The sequence below is a fragment of the Lagopus leucura genome, unplaced genomic scaffold, assembly GCF_019238085.1.
Source record: "Lagopus leucura isolate 7727_CA_CO unplaced genomic scaffold, USGS_WTPT01 Super-Scaffold_100001, whole genome shotgun sequence".
In the NCBI taxonomy this organism is placed as follows: Eukaryota; Metazoa; Chordata; class Aves; order Galliformes; family Phasianidae; genus Lagopus; species Lagopus leucura.
In genome coordinates, this window is record NW_024962262.1 from 9,000,739 (window position 1) to 9,024,131 (window position 23,393).

A 23,393-nucleotide genomic window follows, 5' to 3' on the forward strand; every position below is an offset into this window, starting at 1 on the left:
TGCTTTTCTAATAATAATATGAAGGATTTTTTTTTTAGTGCTTCTTTCTTACAGTCTGCTGTTAGTTTGTTTCAATATCATACTCATGCTTACAAGCTTCTTTTTCTGGCTCTTACATATCTACGAGCACAACAGTGAAGCAAAGCACACTTCCTTTTCAGAATGCCAGCAAGATCATGATATTGCAATAAGCCTGATTAGAAGCTTTTCACAAAGAGTACAAAGAGAATCTATTCATCAGTTTAGGAAATGTGATTTAGTTTTATGAGTTGTACTGCCTCCTTATCATGCATCTGTGCATCTCTATGAACTTGTTCCGCGAGGTGTACCTGGTGATAAAACTGAATGCCAGGATATAACAGAAGAATAAACAGGAAAAAAAAATAGGCTTAGTACTCACTTTGTCAAGGAACTAGACACAGAGCCACAGAAAGAAAAAAAAAGAAGTTTGTAGAGTAATGGTCCAGCAAATAATTGAACCACATTCTTGGCTTCTTTGGTATACTGCAACCAGGGTTAATAGCATGAGGACTACAGTCCTGTCTTCTTCATCTTACATGACACTCATATACTCTCACTTGATGCTTTGCTACTTGAGCTCCTTACAGTAAAAACACTTAAACACACCACGTACTTATAATGAAAAAGCCATCATCCACGTTTGACTCACAATAGATTAATTTGTTTATTTATTTATGCTAGCATTGCCTTACTGAGGACTAGTTAATCATGCAACTGATTTTTTTATTCAACATGCAGAAAATATTCCTAGAGAGATTTATTTGCTTATGGATCAGATTGTTGCCTGAAAATTGAGCTGCTGACTGAAAGGTCTCAAGTGGACACCTGAAGTTAGGAGAGAATTCAAATTTAATTTATCCATTACGTCTACCAGAGAAAGACTGTGATTGAGATATTACACAGTATCTACTGAATCCAAATGCAGAACTGTTGTGGTTTAACCCAGCAGACAGCTCAGCATCACACAGACAGCCATTCACTCACTCCCTGCTCCCAGTGAGATGAGAATCAGAAAAAAAATAAATAAAAAGTAAAACTCATGGATTGAAATACAAACCATTTACCAGGAAAAAAAGAGGAAAAATAATAGTGATTATAATTATCTTTATATGTACAGAATGCATTTCCAAACAAATGGTTCACAATGGAATTTCTTGCTACCTGCTGACCAATGCCCAACCAGCCCTCAAGTAGCAGCTCCCCAGCCAGCTCCCCCAGTTTTATTGTTCAGCATCATCACCACGTCATATGGTATGGAATATCCCTGTGGCCAGTTTAGATCAGCTGTCCTGGCTTTGTTCCCCACCAGCCTCATGTGCCCCCCAAGCCTGGGCAGCACTGCAGCCCTGCACTGTCACAGCAGCACCATAAGCCTAAATGTCTTTGGCTCTATAAGCACTGCTTTTCAACAACTGAAGCAGAGGTGTATTATAGACATTATTTTTCTCCTAAAGCCAAGACACAACAAATCACTATGAAGGAAATTAACTCTATCCTAGCTGAAACCTTTGTGCATCTTTCTCCATTTTTTTTTTTTTTTTTTTAACTTTTTTCCCTGTAGACATTTCTACTTCTAATGAGTGCTAATAGAACAGGATAGTAATGTGATCCTGAAATAACTTGTAAATTCAAGTAAGCAATTCCAAGTAAGTGGCTACGTTTCAAAATGTTTTCTTTAATGGAAACAGCTGTTGGTAAGAATGCTTTTATGGAAAACTCATTTCAATACACGTAGAGAGACAAGGAGATACAAAGAATATGCCATGGTAGTTTATACACAGTTCTGTGGTTTATGATATGTCAGTGGTACTTGCATCGTGATACTTGGAGCATCATCTAGAACTCTGAGAGTGATAGACAGATGTTCCTTGATGTCTGTATTGCTTTTAATCTTTCTTGCACTGTCTTTAGATGAAGCATCATCATGGTTCATACTGCTGTGCAGAAATCCAATGATGCTTTCTCTTTAGTCAAATACATTGACTTGAATATTAAAAAAAAAATAGCACCATTATTCTCTGCGAGAATTATTATGTAATTCCTATCCACAGTACTTGACATTTTAGTGGCCTCTATTCTCTGACAAGGCTGAGAAATACTTTACTGTATAGAAAAGAGGAGGACTAAAAGCTGAGTAGTACATAAGACTTACCCCTATTGTTCCAAAACTTTCAGGTTTTCTTCTAATTTTTTTCTTGCACAGGTGTCTCCATAACCACCTAATCAGATACCAGAGGGACTTAGGGCTTGGAATGACATTGAAAGGAGTGGGCAGAGTCCCTCCCTCTTCAAAGTAACTCATCCAGAGTTTTGTCCGAGCAAACTTCCACTCGATGTCTGCATGATCCTGTGCAGAAGAAACACAACAGAAGCACACATGGTGCTGTAACAAAGAAGGCGAAACAAACCTCTGGGAAAGCTGAACCTAAAGTTAGAACAATCCCAGAACTAATGAATTTTCTTGTCCCTTCTTCAAAGAAGGTCATTAACACAAAGAAAACTTAAGCTGATTTACTCCAGTAAAGAGATATTTGATGCATACAGTATATGCTTTCAATCTTTCTTGCTTAGCTACAGGCTTTTACATAATTAACAATCACTCAAACAAGAAAGGATAATTACAAGCAAAAAAAAATGCTACATTTCTGATAGAGATGTTTGGTTACAATAGCAGCTCATCGTTATTCCACACAGATCATTCTAATTTCTCTGTTGTGTAGCAGCTTCAACAAGTCTGCAAACCTCATACACTCTCAGCTTCCAGCCTCAGAAATTCATAAATAGTTTATCCACAAATGATGAGGCTGCTTCAGTCTGTTGAGTTTTATATCCTTCTCTTTCTCCTACTTCAAAATTAAATATTTGGAATTGGTTGTTGATGTTTTGATTTTTAGTTTGAAATTTTATTTCTTTTGGATATTATATAATATTGTATAATTTTTAAAAAATAATCAAAACCCAGGGCTTGAAAAAGTTGCAAGATCTTAGCAGCAGAACAAGAAATGTAAAGTAATAAGGTTTGATTTGGACAACAGACACAGAGACCAAGAACTTCAACCACTGATAAAACCTAAACTTTAATATTTAGCCATATATACTTTTACAATCAAAACAGTTATTAAGACATTCCTGGAGAAAAGTATTCTGCCTTCAATATGTGTTTTTGTGAATGTTAGTATGCCATGGTGTTGTGCATAACTATATACTAACTCTATAACTACTACAACAACTGTTAAACACACGTAGTCATTTCTTTTGTGGACAACTTCAGGAAAAAAAATAACAAAAACCAAATGTTTAAAAGTCTTAAGAATGTGAGGCTTTCTTCTATTTGCTTGCTTTCTGCATTACTATATTTGAATTATCATACTATGAATTTCATTAGTCTCATTAATAGTCAGCTGAGAACTAAAAATAACTCTGATAACAATAAACACAGTTTTCATGAAATGAGAAAAAATACACTGCTTGATGAAGAGTCCTGACCTTTTGTTTCACTTGTTAATGAGTCCAAAATTGTATGTGAAATTCAAGCAATTAATTTCTACTCACTGTTTATTTATGTTGTACAAGAATCCAACAATAAAAATGTTATAAAGGTTAATCAACATGTGAAATATAAAGTAGGGATTGCACGATCTGTGACAGAGTCTCTTTCTTGAGACAAGAGCTGCACAGTGTAGTTCAGGCAGTGCTGAAGCCTGCACCATTTGCTGGCACCTCCAAGGCACCCTTCTCTACCCACTAGTTGGCTTCTGGAGTAGAGTCACCTCTTTCCCATTCTGAGTTTTGGGAAAATTCACCCCTGTTCCAGTCCAGCTGTGGTCTAATTTCTGTGCCCTTCCTCAAAAGCACAAAATAATTGGAACAAATCTATATTCTATACTTAAAATAGATTTACTGCCAGAAAAAAAAAAAAAAATGGGTTGCAGGAACAGAAAGACAGTATATGTTATAATAAACAACTTACAGCAATCAGCTGGTAAGAATTATTCATCATGGCTATTAGCATGTTGAGTAGAACAACCAGAGAGATTACATTATAGGTACCAAACATAGTGGCTCCAACAAATTCAGTAAATTCATGCTTTGGTTGCACATTGGTCACATATAGATTGATGAGTCCAAATATAGACCAGAATAATGACTGCAGCGTTTCAAATAATCTGAAAGACAAAGCCCAAGAGGAAAAGCTGTTTAATACTAACACATATACTTTTCAGATAAGTTTTTTCCCAAGACACACAAAGTCCTTCACTTGATTAAAGTAGATGGTGCTCATTACAATAAAGGCAACATATATAGAATACTGTTCTGGAGAAAAATTACCTAAATGTTTCAGATCTGAACCTATAGATATCCGAAACAGGAATAAAATAATAAGCCTGTATGTACAAGATTGTTCAAACCTCCAAAGGGTATATTTTAGAGATATTATTTTGGACATCTGTCTTTGAAGAATTTTGTCTCTGTGCCTTGAATTTAGAGGATAGAACACGGATCCAAAATGAACTCACTGATTGTGTTTCAGCAACATGGTAAAGTAATTATGGTATGCTTGTATTTGTTTGATGATATCAATTTATGCCATTTTTACTTGTTGAGAGCCACTGAGACAAAAAGTGAAGAACAGTTACAAGGGCATTTGTATCTTTAGCATCCATTTGTGTTTTTTTTTTTTAAAGAATACAGACATTAAAAAGACAAACACACCACTCTCAAATTACACGTGCTTTTGCAACTAATTGACATGATAGTTGGAGAAGTTTAGGGCAGCAGATAGGAAGCTAAATGACAATATCGAATAATATTGTTTCCTCCTATGATCAGCTCTGAAAACCTCCCCCGTGTTTTTCTATTCAAACAGCATACCTGTGTCGACTCAAAAGTTGGAGTTTAGACCTGCATGAGATGTTATTAATATGCAAGATTATAAATATGCTGTGCCTGAGCAGTTACTTGATTAAGATGAAATAAAAAGTGTTATTTAAAACATATACATTTGAGAAGGATGCCTCTGATATTAAACATTTTTAAAAGCAGCCTACATATGATTAGTAGAAGATAACAGGGAATTTTTTATTGTAGAGGTTCAGTCTAGATGGGAAATGAGATGGAGAGTATTCATTTGATAGTGTTTAGGTGCTATGAATGAATTAAAGAACAGTGAGAAGTAAAATCGATTTTTAAGTGAAAGAAAACGTTAAAAAATTGTAAAATAGAATACAAATTTGAATGTGTAGAATGGACTCTGTGTCTGTGGAAGTCTGGAATGGAATGATTTTTTTTCCTTCCTGAGTTTATCACAATTACAAGGAATCTTTGTGTTTTACAACTCCGGACTTATATCCACAAGTAGATATAGAAAAATTACAGAGCAACAGCTGCCTAGATAAGAAAACTCTGACCTGGTGATCTTTTATCCCTTAATTCTAAATATGTACTTTCTAATCTCACATTATCTTCCCCTTCTTTTTATTTTATCTTTTACCATATCTTTGGTTATATAGATTTCGCTGCAGCATAGGATGAACATTATTATACACTGATGTGATGTTAAATGGATTTATTTTTTATTAAGGTAACTTTAGGAGTGTCTGTCAGTATTCCACTGACCAAAAAGATACCAGAAGAGAACAAAAAGACAGCCTCTTTCTTGTAAGCAACATTTAAGTGAGTAAAATGTTGGGGTGAGGGTAGAAATAGATCAGTCACTTACGTTGAAAATGCATTATTCTGCTCTGCACATCGTATCCCTTTGCACTTGGTTTCTTGCGTCTCGTAGTAGAAGTACAGCTGGTTCAATCCATTTGCAAATGCTAGCAGCACAAGGCAGTATATGAAGAGAAATTTCAAAATGTCCAGCAGCATTCTTCCTAGAGATATCTGCAGAGGTCCCAGGTGAGAATTTGCAGTGAATAACGAGATCAAGCGTAAGGAGCTAAAGATGTTTGCAATTGCAAACAGTGCCTCAGCCACCAGTGTTGGATGCCACATGTCCCAGCTCTGTCGTGGAACCAACCCGCTATACTGAAAACAAGCAGAAGGGAAAAGAAAAATTACTCTTCTGTTTATATGAACAAACAACTGTCTGTTTCTTTATGAGCCAACCCATTAATTTGCTGAGAGTACAATGAAAATAAATGTATTTTGGAAGGAGTTATGTTTGTTTGAATGCTTTTTATCTCAGCAAAAACAAAAATGGATGGTCTCTGAGTACTCATTCTACATTTTCATCTTTGGGACACACTAAACTTTGTTGTTTTTTACTGCACTTTGCATATGATTATGACTTTTACAGAAGCAAAATAATTTCTAATAATTCTGATGAAGTAATAATAACAATTATGCATGAAATTCACAAAAATTTTGAAAAAGTTGGAATAAAATATTTGACTAAGGAATAAATACGTTGCTTAATCACTGACATTTACAAATGATGGGAAAGTGGTTTATCAATGAACCATGGCAAACTGCTTGTGTATCTCATTATCAAAGAGTCTGATCCTGGGAAATGCAATTCTTCAGCATTTCCAAGGATCCAGCTCTACCAAAACATTTACTGAAGATGTTACTTTCAGCTAATGCTTGACTACTGTGGCAAACTCATTATTTATTGGGTCTCATTAGTCTTCTTTACAAGATGTATCAGAGGACAGAATCTAAGCTACGAAGCCCTCTAAAACTATATGATAGTATAATGAGAAGCAGATATAAAGACAGACTACGATGCAGTCTGTATATATCTACTCTGGACCACCCAGACACATCCTTCAGAGATATTCAGCATGTCTTCAGTGGTAAGGAAAGGGACACTTCCTGTCAGCTGTGGCCAGATAGCCATATGTATGGCCATATGTCACATTTCCACTCCATGTTCAGCATCCACAGAACAGGACTGCTCTTGATGTAAGTGTTTTCCGTGGCAGTGTTTGTTGGGGCAGGATCCTATTACCATGCTGGAATTGCTTTTTTCAGCTGGTAGGGCAGCAGAGGCCTTACCTGTGCCCAAAAACAATCCCTTGTTTCACAATGCAAGGAGTTAAAAAAATGTCAGCTTCTGCAGAATCGGTGGCATAAGTATCTCACTTGCTACTAAGCAGAGTGTATCTGACATGGTGATCATGAAGATAATAAATGTAGACATAAAAATGCATTTTCAATTACTTTTCAGAGCTTTTGCCTTGAACAAGAATATGGTTTCCTACTAGATTTTTGTGTTGGAGACTGAGACTCATATAATCAATAACATGAATTTGCATGCATTCTCTAGCAGAGCTGGGAATGGACAACACTTGGTCCAGTGCTCAGATTTAGAAAATATTGAAGATAAATCAAACAGGTTTCACACATGAATTGGCATTGTACATCATTTCATATACTATTACAAAATAAATACTCTTCCAAAAACACAAAAGCAACCGTTTTGCTTAGAGGACAAACTCTTCTGTTCATATTTATAAGCCTCAATCATATCAGATGTGATGCTTAAAATTAGTCATCCTGTACTCCTGTAAAATGTAAGAACTTCATTTTTTATTGTATTAATCATACCGTTATTTATCAGGGAGAGAGCATTTTCAGTGGGTATAACAGTTTAAAGACCTCACACACTGATACACAATTAGAGGCAAAGAGCATAGCCTTTTGAAAAATATGAGATGTACTCATCATTTTTTTTTTCTGAATACTGAAAATGAAGCAGATAACTGATCTGTCTTAGCAGTTTGCTCATCCTGTGCACTCTTTGGTGAATTTTCAACAGTCTTTTGTGAATTTTACACTATACAGATATCAGCTGTTGTAAATAATAACTGTCCACTTAATCAGTACATCACTCAGAGAGCCTCAAATAGGCTCAAAACAGTAAGTTTTACTCTAAGAACATCTATCACACAAGAGATCCAAGAAAAAGGAAGGCAGAGAAGAATGCCAGAAGGCCTCCATAGGTCCAGTAGGAGCTCGTGAACTTACTTAAGCACAAAAAGAAGGTCCACAGAGAGTGGAAGTAGGAATGAATTACCTGGGAGGAATACAGAAAATCAGTCTGAGCAGGTAAAGAAAGCTAAAACCCAGAAAGAATTACATCCAGCCAGGCACATTAAGAGGAGCAAGAAGAAATTCTACAGGTGTAACAGTGATAAAAGGAAGGACAGGGAAGATGCAGGCCCTCGCTGGAAGGAAAATGGAGACCTGGTCACAAGGGATACAGAGAAGGCTGAGTTGCTCAACGACTTCTTTGCCTCAGTCTTCATGGCAAGGACTCTAGCCACACTGCCCAAGCTGCAGGAAGCAAAGGAAGAAGGAAGGTCCACCTGCTGTAAGTGAAGATCAGGTTTGTGACAGTCTAATTCTATTTGCGAATTCTATGGGAATATATTCTATATGTGATTCTATGATACTCTCACCCTTTGATTCAAAGGAGTTGGTTAAAATGGCTTCTTACACAGCTTGAGATGCTGAAGTGATTCAGAGAAGGTAAGATGCATCAAAAATATTAGCATAGTGATTTGATAAAAGAGAAATACAGAAAAGCTGTATTTTAGAAAAACCTATATTGAAAGATTTAGGAAATGAAAACAAAAGTTTTGTATCAAAATGTTCTGGTTACGTTTGGAATCCTCTCAACCCCCACTCAGAGCTGGGGAATCCTGTTGCAGGTGTCTGAAGGAAGTAAGTTACGCTTGCATTGTTTGGTTCGTCATTACGTACATTGTTTTGATTGTCTACCAACACTGAGGCTCTTTAAAAGTACAGGATAGTCGTTTGGGTGCAACATTGAACATGCAGTAAAAAAAAAAAAATTAGCTGCAGAGTCAAAGATAGGACTTCAGGAGCTGTGATGATTATGATTGGCATGCAAGCTCTAATTTGGAGACTGATGGATGCACATTAACATACTTTCATCTTGGAGTCTGATTACCACAAGCAGAAACTATCTGGGATTAAATAATTATAATATCTTGTAATTAATATTAGTCTAAAGTGAGTAATTGGCCATCTCCAACGCTTTGGAAACGAGCATTTTCAGTGAATTACTTGCTTTGCTACCTGGAATGGTGGAATGATTGTTTTATTCCAGTCACTTTATGATGAGAAAACCTTGCCCATCCACCAACTTTAAATGACATCTCTTCCCACATTTGAGCCTTTTTCTTTCAGGCAACATGCCAAAATTTCTTTTATTGAGATTTCCAAGAGTTCACAATCAGAAACCTTCTGTGACAGGAGGAAGCTGTTGAGCCAGTTGATCATGTCTTTGCTTATCCCTGCCCCTGATCAGCTCACTTTTGTACCCTTGTGGATAATCATCAGATGACATAAATAAGAGTTTCCTATGTTGCTCTATGCAAATGGCAGGGCTGCCATAGGAACAGCTGCAGTTTAGGGACAGTAACCAGATACTTGATGGCTGTTTCCTATTTTCAGCCAAAAGGATCTTGGCAGTTCAGAGACTGCTTCCATGTACATGGGGTAGATAGTGACAGGAAACTCGAAACAGCGAAAGTAGAATGCTGATGAGAGCAGCCAGTAAAAATGGGCTTGTTATCTTAGATGTGACAAGATCTTTGAGACAGATGCTAAGAAATGCTTTCATTTCTTTTCAGCTGTGATTTCCTTGCATTTGAGACCATTTGTAATGCAAATATTTCATCTTTAGAAGCAATTGCTGTTGTATTATGGATTTACGTTGAATACATAGGAAATGTGGCATGTCACATGATTTTGCAAAGAAAGACCGCTTTACTGGAAGAAATTTCAAGCAGTGCTAATAAAAAGTCCATGAAATAGGTGAGAAAATGAATATATCCAACGTTACGTGATCATATTATGCCATTCAGTTTTAATTTCTAATCAAGTTGCACTTGTGATTTTTTAGATAAAAAAAATTAAAATCTTGTTCTTCAGCATTTTTTCTCCCTCACTTTAAGTAATACTTTTCGTGCAGTCCTGTCTTCTAGTTTTGCATGGTAATTAAAATTTTCTTAGGAATGGTAACTTCTTACTGAAAAATAGGCAAAGACTAAATAAAATAAAACTTAACATTGTACAAACAATATTAAGTATTGGGTGTGATTTGCCTTTTTGAAAAATACTATAGTAAAAGAATTATTAATGATTAAAAGAAAAAAAAAAGGAAAAAGGAAAAGAAAAAAAAGAGATTGCACGAGTCAAGGAGAAGAAAAAAAATTAGCTGCAATCTTTTGTTTGCTCTTATTCTGGTCTGACTTCTTCTCATAGCTGCAGCAGATTCATGAGCAAATTAAGTATCTTTTACATTGTTCAGCCTGAAAACCATCAAGTACAGAAGAAAAGAAGCCTAATTTGTTACCTTAAATATTTTGCTGAAATAAATAATAAATATAAAGTTACCTTTGAAAATGCAACGATTTTCAAAGAGATTGTTGCCAAGTACAAGGAGTTCATTACAAAATCCATGAGGTTCCACCAATCATGAATGTAGTCCTGTAGTCCACCATCCCACATCTGTTTAATTTCACCCCAGATAAAGCCTGTAAATAGAACACAATTCATTGAGCATGAACACTAAATAAAAACGTCTGCAGCTACTCTAGACACTTATCTCACAATAGATTGAGTTTCCTTACTTTAGTTACACAGAGAAGGTGGATGAGTGCTCTAAATTACATATCTAGTCAGGTGAAATTTTTATTTTTCAATTAATGCTTCTGCAATTAACTTTTCAGGTATAACTACTCATAAAAATAACTAATCTGCTTGTACAAGGGAATTTTCTTTGGCTTTCTTCAATCCCCTTTTCCATCATATTCTAGTAAGTATAAAGAAGGTCACAAAACCAGTCATTATTTCCAAGCCTGTCCTCATTAACTATCGCAATAGAGTTCAACTGGAGATTGAAGGAGCCAAGACAACTCATTAACTTATTTAAATAAAACAAACACTGTAAGGGATAGAACTTCTATTGTTTGCTGCCAAAGCTGAAGTAAAGTCTGCCTTTCCTATAGGAAAGAACAGTTTCTTACATTGAAAATATTTTGTTGATTCCTTCCTTTGGGGTCTAAAGGCATAGAAATTTTGTTCAGGTTTGCAAAACAGTGGGAAATCTTGCAAGTTGTCTGACACGACCTCAATTCAACAGCTTCAGAAACAACTGTGTCGAGACTCCCAAGTGCTGCAAACTGTAAAATCTCTCTGAAGAGCCTACTCCAAATATTGTATTTACTGAACGGATTCATATTGCATACATATAAAATATGATTTATTCCATATGTTGGCAAAGAAGAGCTGCTTTGCTCTGCATTATATGGAATGATAAAACACATAAACAGTGGCATATATAGAGAAATACTGCATATTACCAACAGGTCTTTTTGTAGTGCCAGTAGAGTTTTTACATTTTTTCTGTTAATTATTTGAATAAAATAATTTCCTACTTTCATGCTAATTGAAGAGATAACATTTACAGTAATTAAGGCCAGCCTATAACATATGGATGTTGAGATACAGTTAATTCATCATGGCTTTCCTTCAGCTGCTGATCATGTGTTCTTTTAGAAAGTATCAAACAGATTTTATGCAGGATCCACATCACTTTAAGTCATAGCTTAGCTGACTTTGAACCTTGAAATTTTGTCTCAGTGCTGACTGTAAGGGTAAAGGAGGTCAAATGGGGGGGGATAGATGGGATGCGTACAATTTGATTGTGTAGTGTTTTGCATTAAGTCATTTTGTCTCCTGATTGCTTTTCAAAGGAAAAAATCCTTTCCTCTCTACCTTGTCCCATCAGGTCTCAGACACACATTCCCATTTTGTTTCTGCAACTTATCATCAGAAATCAGAAGCCTCAGAAGAATCTGAATCATCTAATAGGTCCAGCAACTTTTATTTTCATACAGCTCTATTTCAAACACATCATCATCACTATTTCACCTGCCTGCATAGTTGTAGGAACATCCATTATATGTCTGCTGCTCCTACTTTTTGTCCAAGCACCATCACAATGGGAATACACCTTCAAAAGTTTACTAGGCAGGCTCATAAATGCCTGCCAGTTTCAGCTTGTACAAAGCCTTAACCATCTGCTTTTCAAAGGGCTGCACACTCCTGTCACAGAGTACAAACAAGACTATAGAAGATCTGGCTCTCTCTTCCCTCCAGACTACCCTCCGGCATACAACACGTAGTCCATGTACTTGCAAATATTCTTGCTTGGTCTTTTGCTATGCTGTAGGCACAACATCTTGAGCATCATCAGGCCATAGAAGCAGTGGTTTTGTGGGCTGTAATATACTCGTCACATTTCAAACTCTGCTTTGAATTGGTCCTGCTCAAACTGCAAAAATGCACATAAAATCCAGTGTGCCACAGGAGCCTGTGGTGGGGCTCAGAAGAGACCTGGAGACTAAGACTTGCAATAGAGGTATGATCCCTAAGCCTCATTGTTAGTGAACAGATCCTTGCCAATTCTTACTATGCGATCTTGACACTAGGATGACTCCTGTCACTCAGAAAGCAGACAGCTGCATTGATAAAAAGCTTCCAAATTTTAAAAAATAAAATAAAATGAAATGAAATAAAATAATGAAAAGCTTTATAGAAATAGAATACAATGACATAACAAAAAAAAAATCTTTTCTAATTCATTGCAGTTAAATATTTCCTTTAAAATGTGCTTAGGGAAGGAGTAGGTTGTGCTGATCAATAAAATAAATACTTAAAGACTGTGAGTTCATTAAAGTCTTCTGCTGAAGTACTCCATGATTTACAACTGCCAAAGACATGAACTGACATAAATGCAACAGGGCTATTCTCTGTAAGACTGTTGTTCAGCATCACATACTTTGGTAGCACTGATGGAAATACAGAATTATGTATAGACTGAAAAATAAATGCCATCTAATGCTTTGGCATAGATCTTTTGTTTTGTGAATGAAAAGCCACACTCTTATTCCAAACAGTACCTTCTTCTCTGAAAATGAAATATATTTATAAAGTTGATGTTAAGGGAAATACTGACCTATTAAAGATTTCTCGTGGAACAGAATAGTGTTAAAGTTGCTTGTCAGTGAAAAATTGTGAATACAGTTTGATATTGTAATATTGGTGATTTTATTTTATTTTATTGCTCCAAGACTACATATCAGTTTTATTCTGATGCAGGGATTGCTCTTTTTAAGCAAATAATTTTGGAAGTCCTACATTATTTTTGGCTATGCTGGAGATTTGATATATTAATCATTCTTGACATCCAAATATGTAAGTGCGAACTCCTTAAATAAACACAGTTACTGAAATTTTATGGGACTCAGAGAAGCTGACTCTAACTGACCATAAGGGAGCAGATCGTCTCCATTAAGTGATAATTAAGTGATAAAATTGTTCTTTTCTGTTCAGCAGCTGACACAAAGCAGATTCACTGTGGCTGGGGATGAGATTTTTCTGACCTAATTTTAATTGTCTGCAGTGCAAACAGCTCCATCTGAGGTAGCCACCTTGGATTCCCTTTAAATTCAATGGAGAGAGAGGGTACCTGGCACAGATGCAGATTCCAGACTTCAGATATCTACATATCAGATGAATCCTAGTCTCACAGTCTACTCCTAATGTAGAAATTAGGGAAAAGATCTCATTAGGAGCTCTTCAGTGAAGTGGAATTCATTTAGATTCAGTATTTTTAAAAATGGCACTGCTTTTGAGCAATTTCCATGACTTGAAACTCAGAGTCTGGGTCAAGACTTTAAAAGCTTTCAGGGCTGTGATACTGAAGTGGGATTTGAAGGCATGAGATTCTGTACCATGTATTGGTACTTTTCTGCTTTTAACACAGCTTTTGGTGTCAGGTGTTCAGGTTTGAAATGAATATTCCAGCAAATGGATTCTATACTCGTGACAAGCATGTGTCCATATCCATATGTGAACAATAGCATTTCCCAGGCAAGTCAGATACCTATTATTCTCTTTGAATGAGAATCTTGGGAGATACAAAGTCCTAAGATGAATTAACAAAATCTGTAACTCCGTGTCAATGACACCATGGAAGCTGAATTCAGTCTTTGGAGATACCAGGTCTCTATGGATAGGTGTTCTGATGGGTATTGAAATAATGAATGCTGGAAGAACTGGAATGTTCTGTAAGTCCTCCCAAATGCACATGGAGGGTTTTCCTAGAAAAGTGTAGAGTCTTTTTGCAAAAACAAACACTTCTTCAAGGCCTAGTAAGCCTACATGATGGTTCTACACTGGGCAAGGAGCTTCCAAGATTCCAAGCTGCATGGTTCAGAGTTAATTTCTAGTCACACATCCAGAGATTGTGAAATGCTGTTGTAGATCATAAAAAGGAACTTTTTGCAAGAGGGAGAAGTCAGCATGAAGAAGTCAGGTCTTCTCTTCACGGAGTCTGATACATGCCAATTTTGTTTTCTTATATTCACTGGGAGAATCAGCAGCTAAGAAAATAATGTATTTTTTCTTAAAGAAATACACACAGAAATCAAGGAAGTATTTTCTCTGTGACCTTACATACTCTCTCTTTCTACTTGGAATACTTAAGAGTATCTGGACACAATCTGACTTTGTCTGAGGAGTCCAGTCCTCATCATCCTGTTTTTATCATTTATTTCCACGTAAATTATCAACACTATGCAGCTATTCCACCTCATTAATCAAGGATTTAAAACAAGATGCTGAAGACATTGAAACATTTATTGTTTATAGCTTAAAAGCCAAGTAAAGAAAGAGAAATAATAGCATGGATATTTTGAAACAGGTTGGCACTATACAAATTAATGTGAGTTAGTATCTTATCGTTTTAATGGAATTAAATAGACTTAAATACAGGGCAGGAATCCTGCAGACCACATGAAGACCTGGGAATTACAAGCAGCATGGAGACATTTTGTGAAGCACTGTGAAGTATTACAAGTTAGCTGATGAATGCAACTTGGCTGTAGTACAGTTTGACTGATAATTCAGCTTGATTGTGAAAGAAAGTTATGATATTATTCTGAACTTTTAGAAAGATTTATGGATTACTAGCTAGTTTTGCCCTTACCTTTCCTGTGAAAAGTTTAGAGTTCTGTGCTATTTTTGTTCCTTACCATTTAGTGATGGGAAGAAGAAGGCTCTCCAGAGTCAGTCTCTGCATGCCAAGTACAACAACAGCCTTTCAGTATGTTTTCACGGGGCTGTGAAAGTAGTTAACTGACAAACTCAACTTTTCTCTGCAAATTACTCTAGAGTTTTTACAGGTACAAGAAGTGAGATGCTAAAGATCTAATGCTCTCAGAAACAAGGGGAGGTAATTCCAGGGAATTCAGTGAGCTTTAATAATGCTTGAAATCTCTCTTCTGTTTTACACGTGATCTGACAAACTGATTTCTACGGAAGGCAGATGACAGTGGCAAGAGGAACAGTGAGTTCTTCTGGTGTAATTCTAGGGCATATTTTGTTAATGAAATACAGCTATTGCAATGAAACATGTATGAATTTAAAAGCAACCAGCAACCAGGGTGGGTTGTTTTTGGTTTTTTGGTTTTTTGTTTTTCTACACAAGTGCTTGTAACAATAAGACAAGGTCTAATGGCTTCAAACTGAAATAGCATGTATTTCAATTAGATATAAGGAAGAAAATCATTATGAGAATGATGAGGCACTGGCACAGAGAAATTGGGGATGCCCCACCCTTAGAGGCATTCAAAGCCAGGTTGAACGGGGTTTAGAGGAACCGGATTAAGTGAGAAATGTCCCTGTAGCATGGAGGTTGGAACTAGATGATCTTTAATGTCCCTTCCAATCCAAACTATTGTATGATCCTATGCTTTCTCCTAGGCATAGAGAAATGGACTTTTGTGGAGCGTGTCTGCGACCTGTATAAGGTCAGGCCACAAGATGGGAATGACATAGCCAGAATGCTGCTCTCCCAGCTCTCTTCTCAGGACAGTGATACTCAAGTAACCTGAATCTGGGACTACTGCAGATTAAATTATCTGAACATACATCTCAACACTGAGAATATTTCATATCTAAAATCAGTTTACTCTTTGTCCTCACTACATAATTCAACTTCCCCACAATGTGGAAGCAGTGAAAATGAGCTTCTTTAATACCTCTGGAGTACAGACAAAAGGTAAAGAAGAATATAAAGAATATGGAGCATTGAAGTTCCACTCTATCAAAGCTGAATCCATTCAGTGCTGATTATTTATCAACAGTACATTTACTCATGTGTTCAAGGAAAAGTATAATTTCCAAAAAACACTGATCACCTGCAAATGAAACTAGTCTAAGCACAACATTAACTATGACATTATATATATACACACACACACATATATTTTACATACAAATATGAGGGATGCTCCAAAAGTAGTGCCTCCTATTTTTATAATATTGTCCCATGATGTCAGAGGCAGATGTTGGTGGTACAGCAGTAAAAGCTGAACCTTCCTCCCTGTATTTGTTTACATTTTGTTGCCTTGAGACAGATGACAGCACAGGATCTGTCTGACAGAATGGCATCTGACATGGAAGTGCATATGAAACAAAGGTCTTCAAGGCTGAAAAAATTGCACCCAATGACATTCATTGAGGCTTGCTAAATATTTACAGGGAATACAGTGGATGTGAGCACAGTGAGGTGTTGGCAATACTTTTCTAGAAACAATGCTGTAATAGCAAATGTCACCTACATTGGTGCAGATTTTCTCGAGCGTGGCATGCAGGATCCTTTTCATCACTGGCAAAAATGCATAGCTAATGATGGTGACTATGGTGAAAAATAGTTCTGTGATAGAGCAAATATTCTGGACAATCAGAATTGAACAGCCCCTTGAGTATTTATGGATTAGTTTCATCAAATATCAGATTGTTCAGCTATTTAAGTATTTATTCAGAAATTTGTCTATATAATGGGATAGCTGATCACTTTACCTAGTATCTTAAATGGGAAGAGGTCTGGCTTTTCCAGTACTCTCATGAATGCTAAAAGGAAACATACGTAATTAGCAGTTACTTTTTTTTTTTTTTTTCCCCTGAAAATCTTCTGAATTTCTTTAGCAAAATGTTGTGAAATGCAAATCAATTGTGGTATGTTGTCATAATGGAATTTTAAAGGAGATTTAACTTACTACATCTAAACTTTATCAGACCTTTTTCTTCTCCTGTTATTATGCTTCTGTAAAACACAATTTTGGTAAAGAACAGAAATATAAAACAAGAAAAAATATCCCGTGGTTCACACAGAAATAAACTGCAACCCTGGATTAACTGTTATGTTCAGTTGGCCAAAGGGGCCATAAAATTACTTAAACTGATAAACTTACTCATCCAATCTGTTCATCTTCTGTGTACCTAAGCTTTCCTTATCAGTGGACTGTAAACATAGATGATGTAGTTGTCACAGACTCAAGGAGCATGGAAGACTGTATTTTTGGGATAGATCATGTGCTTAAGCAGAAATATCTAGTGTTATGTTAGATGTCCTGAGGTTATCAAAGCTGCCTCTTCATGTATTGTTAAAAAAGGTATAGGTTTCCTGTAGGACATTTATCATAGGTACATCCAAAAAATATTAGATTTTCAAAGACTTCAAAATTTATGTCAGTTTCCACTTTGTAGGCATCTGAGCTGCTTTCTTTCAATGTTGACTTTGATTTAACCATTTCATGACCAAACTTGCTAAATGCCTGAGTTTAGAGTAAGGGATTATAGACAGATACTTCAGTATGGAGATACAATACAAAAATTCTACACATTTCTGTGTTTGAATTCTGCTCTAAAATTATGTTGTAGAGAGAAAATTATCCATCCAAATGCCTAGGTCCATTCAAGTACTTTTGCATGAGGGTCTATAAATCTGTTTAAGGAAAAAATATATTCGCATTTACTGCCTGCACATCTGTTAAGCTCTCCATGTTTACACAAGGAGTGGACCCATGCATAATGCTATGCATTAATCACCATGACTTCATTGAAAATTTCTGGCAAGCAATCATTGAAGTTGATTTAAATCTTTCTTAGTTGCACGAAAATATTGTGGGGAGGGTAAAAAGCAAGGCTTACATCTTAACAAAGGCAGCATTAATTTATAAAACAATACGTATCCTAGAAGTAGAGTCCTGCAATCTGATACTTACTAACATATTGTATCCACATATATCTATTTATTCTTTATTATTCCCAGTACTAGTTGCATTTTCTTGGTGTTGCTAGAACAGTATGATGAATACTCCTATCATGGAGTTTGTGAAAAGAAATAAAGTTTTCAAGTATATTCAAGATCCATAAAGTAAGACAAGCAGTGCAAGAAGAATAAATTAATGTATAACTTGTCTATGAAGCACAAAAAATCCTTCGTAGCACTTCTCAAAAGCACTTACATCCCTGCATAGAGAAGTTTGGCATCATGTGAATCTCTAGGCAAGTCCAGAAGTGGATATTTAGGGATGTCTGAAACAATTCATCCCCCTCTCCACTATTAATGAGCATGTAAGAATTTGGAGATCTCTTGAGAACACTCTTAACTAAGAAGAGTACTAGGTCAGGAATAATGCTGTGTGGGAAAACATTCACCTTCTTGATAAAGGGGAAACTGAAGAAGAAGGAGATAAAAAAGAAAACCAGCCAAAAAAAAACCAAATAAAATAAAACAACCCAGCAACAAGAATAACAGAAAAAAGAATCTATAAAAATCTATAAAAAACCCTCACAGTCTATAGCAGCTTTAGTGGGGGATCTACAAGGAAGCAAATTCATAAAAGCTAGGCCTTATGCATACACTGTTTTATCCTGATCAAGTAAAGAATTTTATCCATACGTAGTGATGATTCCAGTGTAGGGGAATGTATCCCTGTCTTTGGCAGAGGGGTTGAAATTAAATGAGCTTTAAAGGTTTCTTCCAAGTAAAAGTGTTCTATGATTCTGTGATTCTGTGATCCTTAAGCTATATGATTATGAAGTCCAAATGTGAAATATTTGATTTTTAGAGGAGTAAGCACAATGTCATTTCACTGAAAATGGGACTGAGGCCGAAGAGAATCTCAGGATACTGCCAAAACCCATTTCCATCAGCAAAATCTTGTGATGGTAAGAAAAAATCGGATCACATTTAATATCTTTTTATACTTGAATACTTGTCTTTACATGATTATTTGATACTATCATATAAAATCAGAGTTCTCATTTATAGATATTGCCTAGTGGGAAGGAAGTTTTCCATAGCTAATATTAGTGTATTCAAATTGAGCATTCCATGTATCTTTGTAGTTAGCCTGTGTTGAGCAGTAGTTTGTAATAAATGGCCTTCCACGGTCATCATGTGCATTATCCCTTGTGTCTGAAGTTGCATTCCAGCTTTGTCAGGTATTGTTCTCCACTGTACCGTATTTATCACTATTGGCTACGCACTGTTTCACTTTGCTGGCTGTATTAACTTTTATACCTGTTCCATGGAACTTATCAACTTGTATAATTACATTTTGTACACATTTTTTTCTAACAAATTTAGAAGATGATGTGTGTTGCCACCTTTATGACTCCTTCATCTGAAGTGTCTTGCTATGCAGCTTGGATGTGCATTGTGTTCAGTACTAACAATAGTGTACGTTCCCATATATTCTTCATAACAGTTTGTTGACAAAAGCACAACCACATGCTCCACAGATTCCTACAGTTTAATAATTCATACAAGCTACTGGCAGAAAGAAAAGGATAGGGAAAGTATTATTCCAGAGACCAGTAACAATGTATTACTGCTCCAGGCACTGTTTTGAATAAAATAGTTGCAATGCCCATAAGAGAGTAAAAGCATCATGAAAACAAATTTGCCTTAAAAATTGTCCTTTTTTTTTGCTACAGTCATTCCATAAAACTGCCAAGGAGCTTTTTAGCCCCATCTTCTAAGCACCAGAAATATAGAAACTGTTGTTGGCTTTCTCCTCTGAGTTACACAGCATTCTCTGGTGAATCAAATGCCCAGAGGACTCAGGGGACATTTACTGCGGCTACTGCTCAAACTTAGAACAGATATGGGGAAGTCTATAGGGACCAGTAATATCTGTATATGAGCTACTTTCAAGGCACTTAGGCTTATTTCCATTTTGCATCACTGTCAGCGCACTCAAAGGCAATGCAGGGACTGGATGGGAAATTTGATGGTGCAAAATGTTCTTCCCACTTTTTTACTACATGGGTGTGTTGTTTTCTGTCCTGTTTTTTTTTTTTCAGTGGTGATAGATTCTCAAGGATAGGAGACAAGAGTATGTTTCTGCAGTGTGAAACATCTGGCATACTTGGAAAATCTGAATTATCAGCTGCCATGAAGAAAATAAAATTCTTACTAGCAAAAGCTTATTTCACATTTTCTTAGATACAAGGAAAGGCAATTCCAGTTCTTGTTATTCACAGATTTTTCCACAACTCTTTCTTAAAGCTATAACATTTGTTGGCCTTGTTGTACTGACTTATTGCTCCACAGATAATCTCCACATACTTTACACTGCTTGCGTAATCTTCTAATCATGTGAAAGGCAAAATTAATGCAGAAGTTTCCTTAAGAGACTTTTAAAATGTAAAATCAATAGTCTCCATGGAAATGTAGCCCAATACATGGTTTTTCCTCTGAACCTCCTACTCTAGTGACACTTCTAATATGTGCTAATTATGCATATTCAATCTTCTTTTACATAGCAGTAGGCAAATAGAAATTACTGTTTAACTGCTGGAGACCTTAGATCTTTATGGACAACTTATTAAATTCTATGAAATACATGTATGCTGAAATTCCTTTGGAAGAGAAGCCTGGAAAGTAAAGCCCCTCTTCCTCTCCATTTTTAGAGAAGCAGCTATTAAAATGCAAATTACATGCAGAGGCATTTTAATGGAAAGAAGGACAAACAAAGACTTCTATTGTTTAAAATGTTAATAGTTTTGACATGCTGTAGCTACTCCAGGCTAACCTTTGCTTTGGGAAAATGATTTACTTGGGCACATTCCCAAATTTCAGAGTAAAACTAAATCCTTGTGCCATGTTAGTTTCATCTCAGACTTCAACATTTTTCATTTGCATCCATAAAATCCAAAGATATCTATGTACTTTTCAGATAGAATCAAGAGTGCTGTACATACTCTTTTAGGCATACTAAACTGTGGTCTAGAATCTAACCTTAGCTTACTGATAGGAACATAATAAAAGCATTTAATTTATTAAAAAATCTCTGTACCACAATCTTTATATATGTGAATTGCAGTCAAATACTCAACATGAAACCAGATGCCCCATGGAACCACTAATAACTACTAGGGATCACTGTGTAAAACATGCAATGCTTTCGATACAGTAGATTTTGGAACACACAGGTTTCTCTGAAAATTATAGTCTGGATTAACCACAAGTTTCTGACCACGTTATCTGAATATTCATCTTTATTCATGCTCATAAACATTTGTTTATGCAGCAGCTGCCTTCATTGACTTGTGAAGGGCCTATTCAGCACAGGCAGGAGAGGGATAATCTGTCCATATGAGGCTCTATTATGAATATTAATATTGCTTTGAGAAATGTTAGTCATCTAGATAGAAATAGTTTTCAGGGTTAATTGTTTCTTCAAACAAGTGCCTTGGGGTGCTGAGTTATTTAAATTCATTCCCAAGAAAACAACAGTGTTAGAAGTTGAAGGTAATAGAGGTTCTTTATCCCACTGCACTTTTTCTGGGGAGGAGTTAGTAATATAATTATAATACTGCAGTTACCTAAAAATAGCCCTTACCCTTCTCAAATTGTGCTTTTTTTTTCTATGGTATGTTACATCTTTAAAAGATTAAGTTAAAGGTAAAACCCACTTTGACATATCGGGGTCTATGTGTTAGCTGCACGTTCATTCTTATTACCCTTTCACCTTAGGATACTGTGAAAAGGAGGTACTGACTACTTGCTAGGCTGGAGAGCAAAATGACTACTATTACTTCCAGGCATGGAACAGTACCAAAGAACTCCTTGCTTCTCCTCAGCCTTGTAGCATTGATTTCTGAGGAAGTAATGCATGAAACTAATGAGCTTTGTATTAGTTTCTTACTTCTTGATGGCATAAAATTGGGAAAATTTACTGGGGGGGATTTTTTCTTTACATTTAAACGCACTAATTTGTTCAAAGGAAGCATCATTCTGACCAGCTTGCAACACTGGTTAATTTTTTTACAATTCTAATACAAGATACTGGCTTTAAAAAAAAACATTTGTAACATAATTTACCTAGTGAAGGAAAGCACACCTTGCAGTGAAGACTTATATGCTGTTTTGTCATGGGGAAAATCCCATCAAGCTGTTTCTTCTGAGAGCTTCCCAACAAGTAAATCAGGCAGACAAGTTTGTTTGTTTAAGTTGTTAAGAAAGGCAGAGGTAGCCCTGCCTCTTCCTGTAGTGGCAAAGTACTCTACTAAGGAACATATAGACAAAAATGCACTGACTCATTCTCTTCCAAAATGCCACTGACAAATAAAGTATAACAAAATCCACACTGCATTATTAGTTATGTCATCAATGATGCCAAAAGCCTTGTTGGTCTGTTGCTCTTAAAAACAATGGATGTCTAGGAAAGGTTTCAAAACTGAAGAGAGGCAGCATCTTAACTGGAAGCTCTGGGAGAGGTAAGTATATTAAAAGCTCACCAAAGCATTTCAGAAAGTTGTGCTTGAAATTCTCCATGATGATTTAAATGAATATATCAAGCTTAAATTCTTGCAGTTAAAGCTACCAAGTCTTTTCTTCCACAGTTCCATTTCAGTCAATATTGTTTGTATTTGTCCTGATGTGGTCAGCAATCAGACTGAATTGAATAAATTAAGAAACACAGGAAAGGCCATGGTAGGCAGAGAGAAACAGAGACGCACCTAAGATAGCGCAATACCTAAAATAATGCATTTGATAAGAGTGCAAACACACAGGCAGACATGTAAGGTTGACATTGCTCACACAAAAAATGCCTTTCAATAAACTGCAACTGAAATTTTACTTTGAACTACCAGAACACAAAGTTAATTGTTCCTTTTGAAGAATCCTAGCAAACTTTCTTATGCTTTCTGATGAGAAAAGATTTTGTATGAATTTGCAAGACAAGGTTCTCATCAGTGGTTTGGCATAGAAAAAGTACTCTGCATGGGTATTTGAATGTAAATAGTCGCTTGAAAAGTTTGGTCATCACTACTTGCAACAGGTGATACTACAAAGAGCTCTTTACTTTCACAGGTAACAAAGTAATGCTCCAGAATTGACACTGCCTCATTCTAATACGTGAAAAAAGTAATTATTAGAGTTAAAGGACCCCTACTTAAAAAATAAAATAAAATAAAATAAAATAAAATAAAATAAAATAAAATAAAATAAAATAAAATAAAAT

General features: G+C 35.9%; 1 protein-coding gene across 2 annotated transcripts in view; it reads right to left on the reverse strand.

The window, feature by feature from the left end:
- The window catches only part of TRPC4 (transient receptor potential cation channel subfamily C member 4), a 143,691-nt gene that overhangs the window by 14,289 nt on the left and 106,009 nt on the right, over positions 1-23,393 (reverse strand). For both annotated transcript variants that reach the window (XM_042868153.1, XM_042868154.1), the window contains 4 exons: positions 10,396-10,535; positions 5,741-6,051; positions 3,992-4,187; positions 2,174-2,368 (listed from right to left, as the gene is read on the reverse strand). In XM_042868153.1, the coding sequence (XP_042724087.1) occupies positions 2,174-2,368; positions 3,992-4,187; positions 5,741-6,051; positions 10,396-10,535 (842 nt within the window). The remainder of the gene's footprint in view (positions 1-2,173; positions 2,369-3,991; positions 4,188-5,740; positions 6,052-10,395; positions 10,536-23,393) is intronic.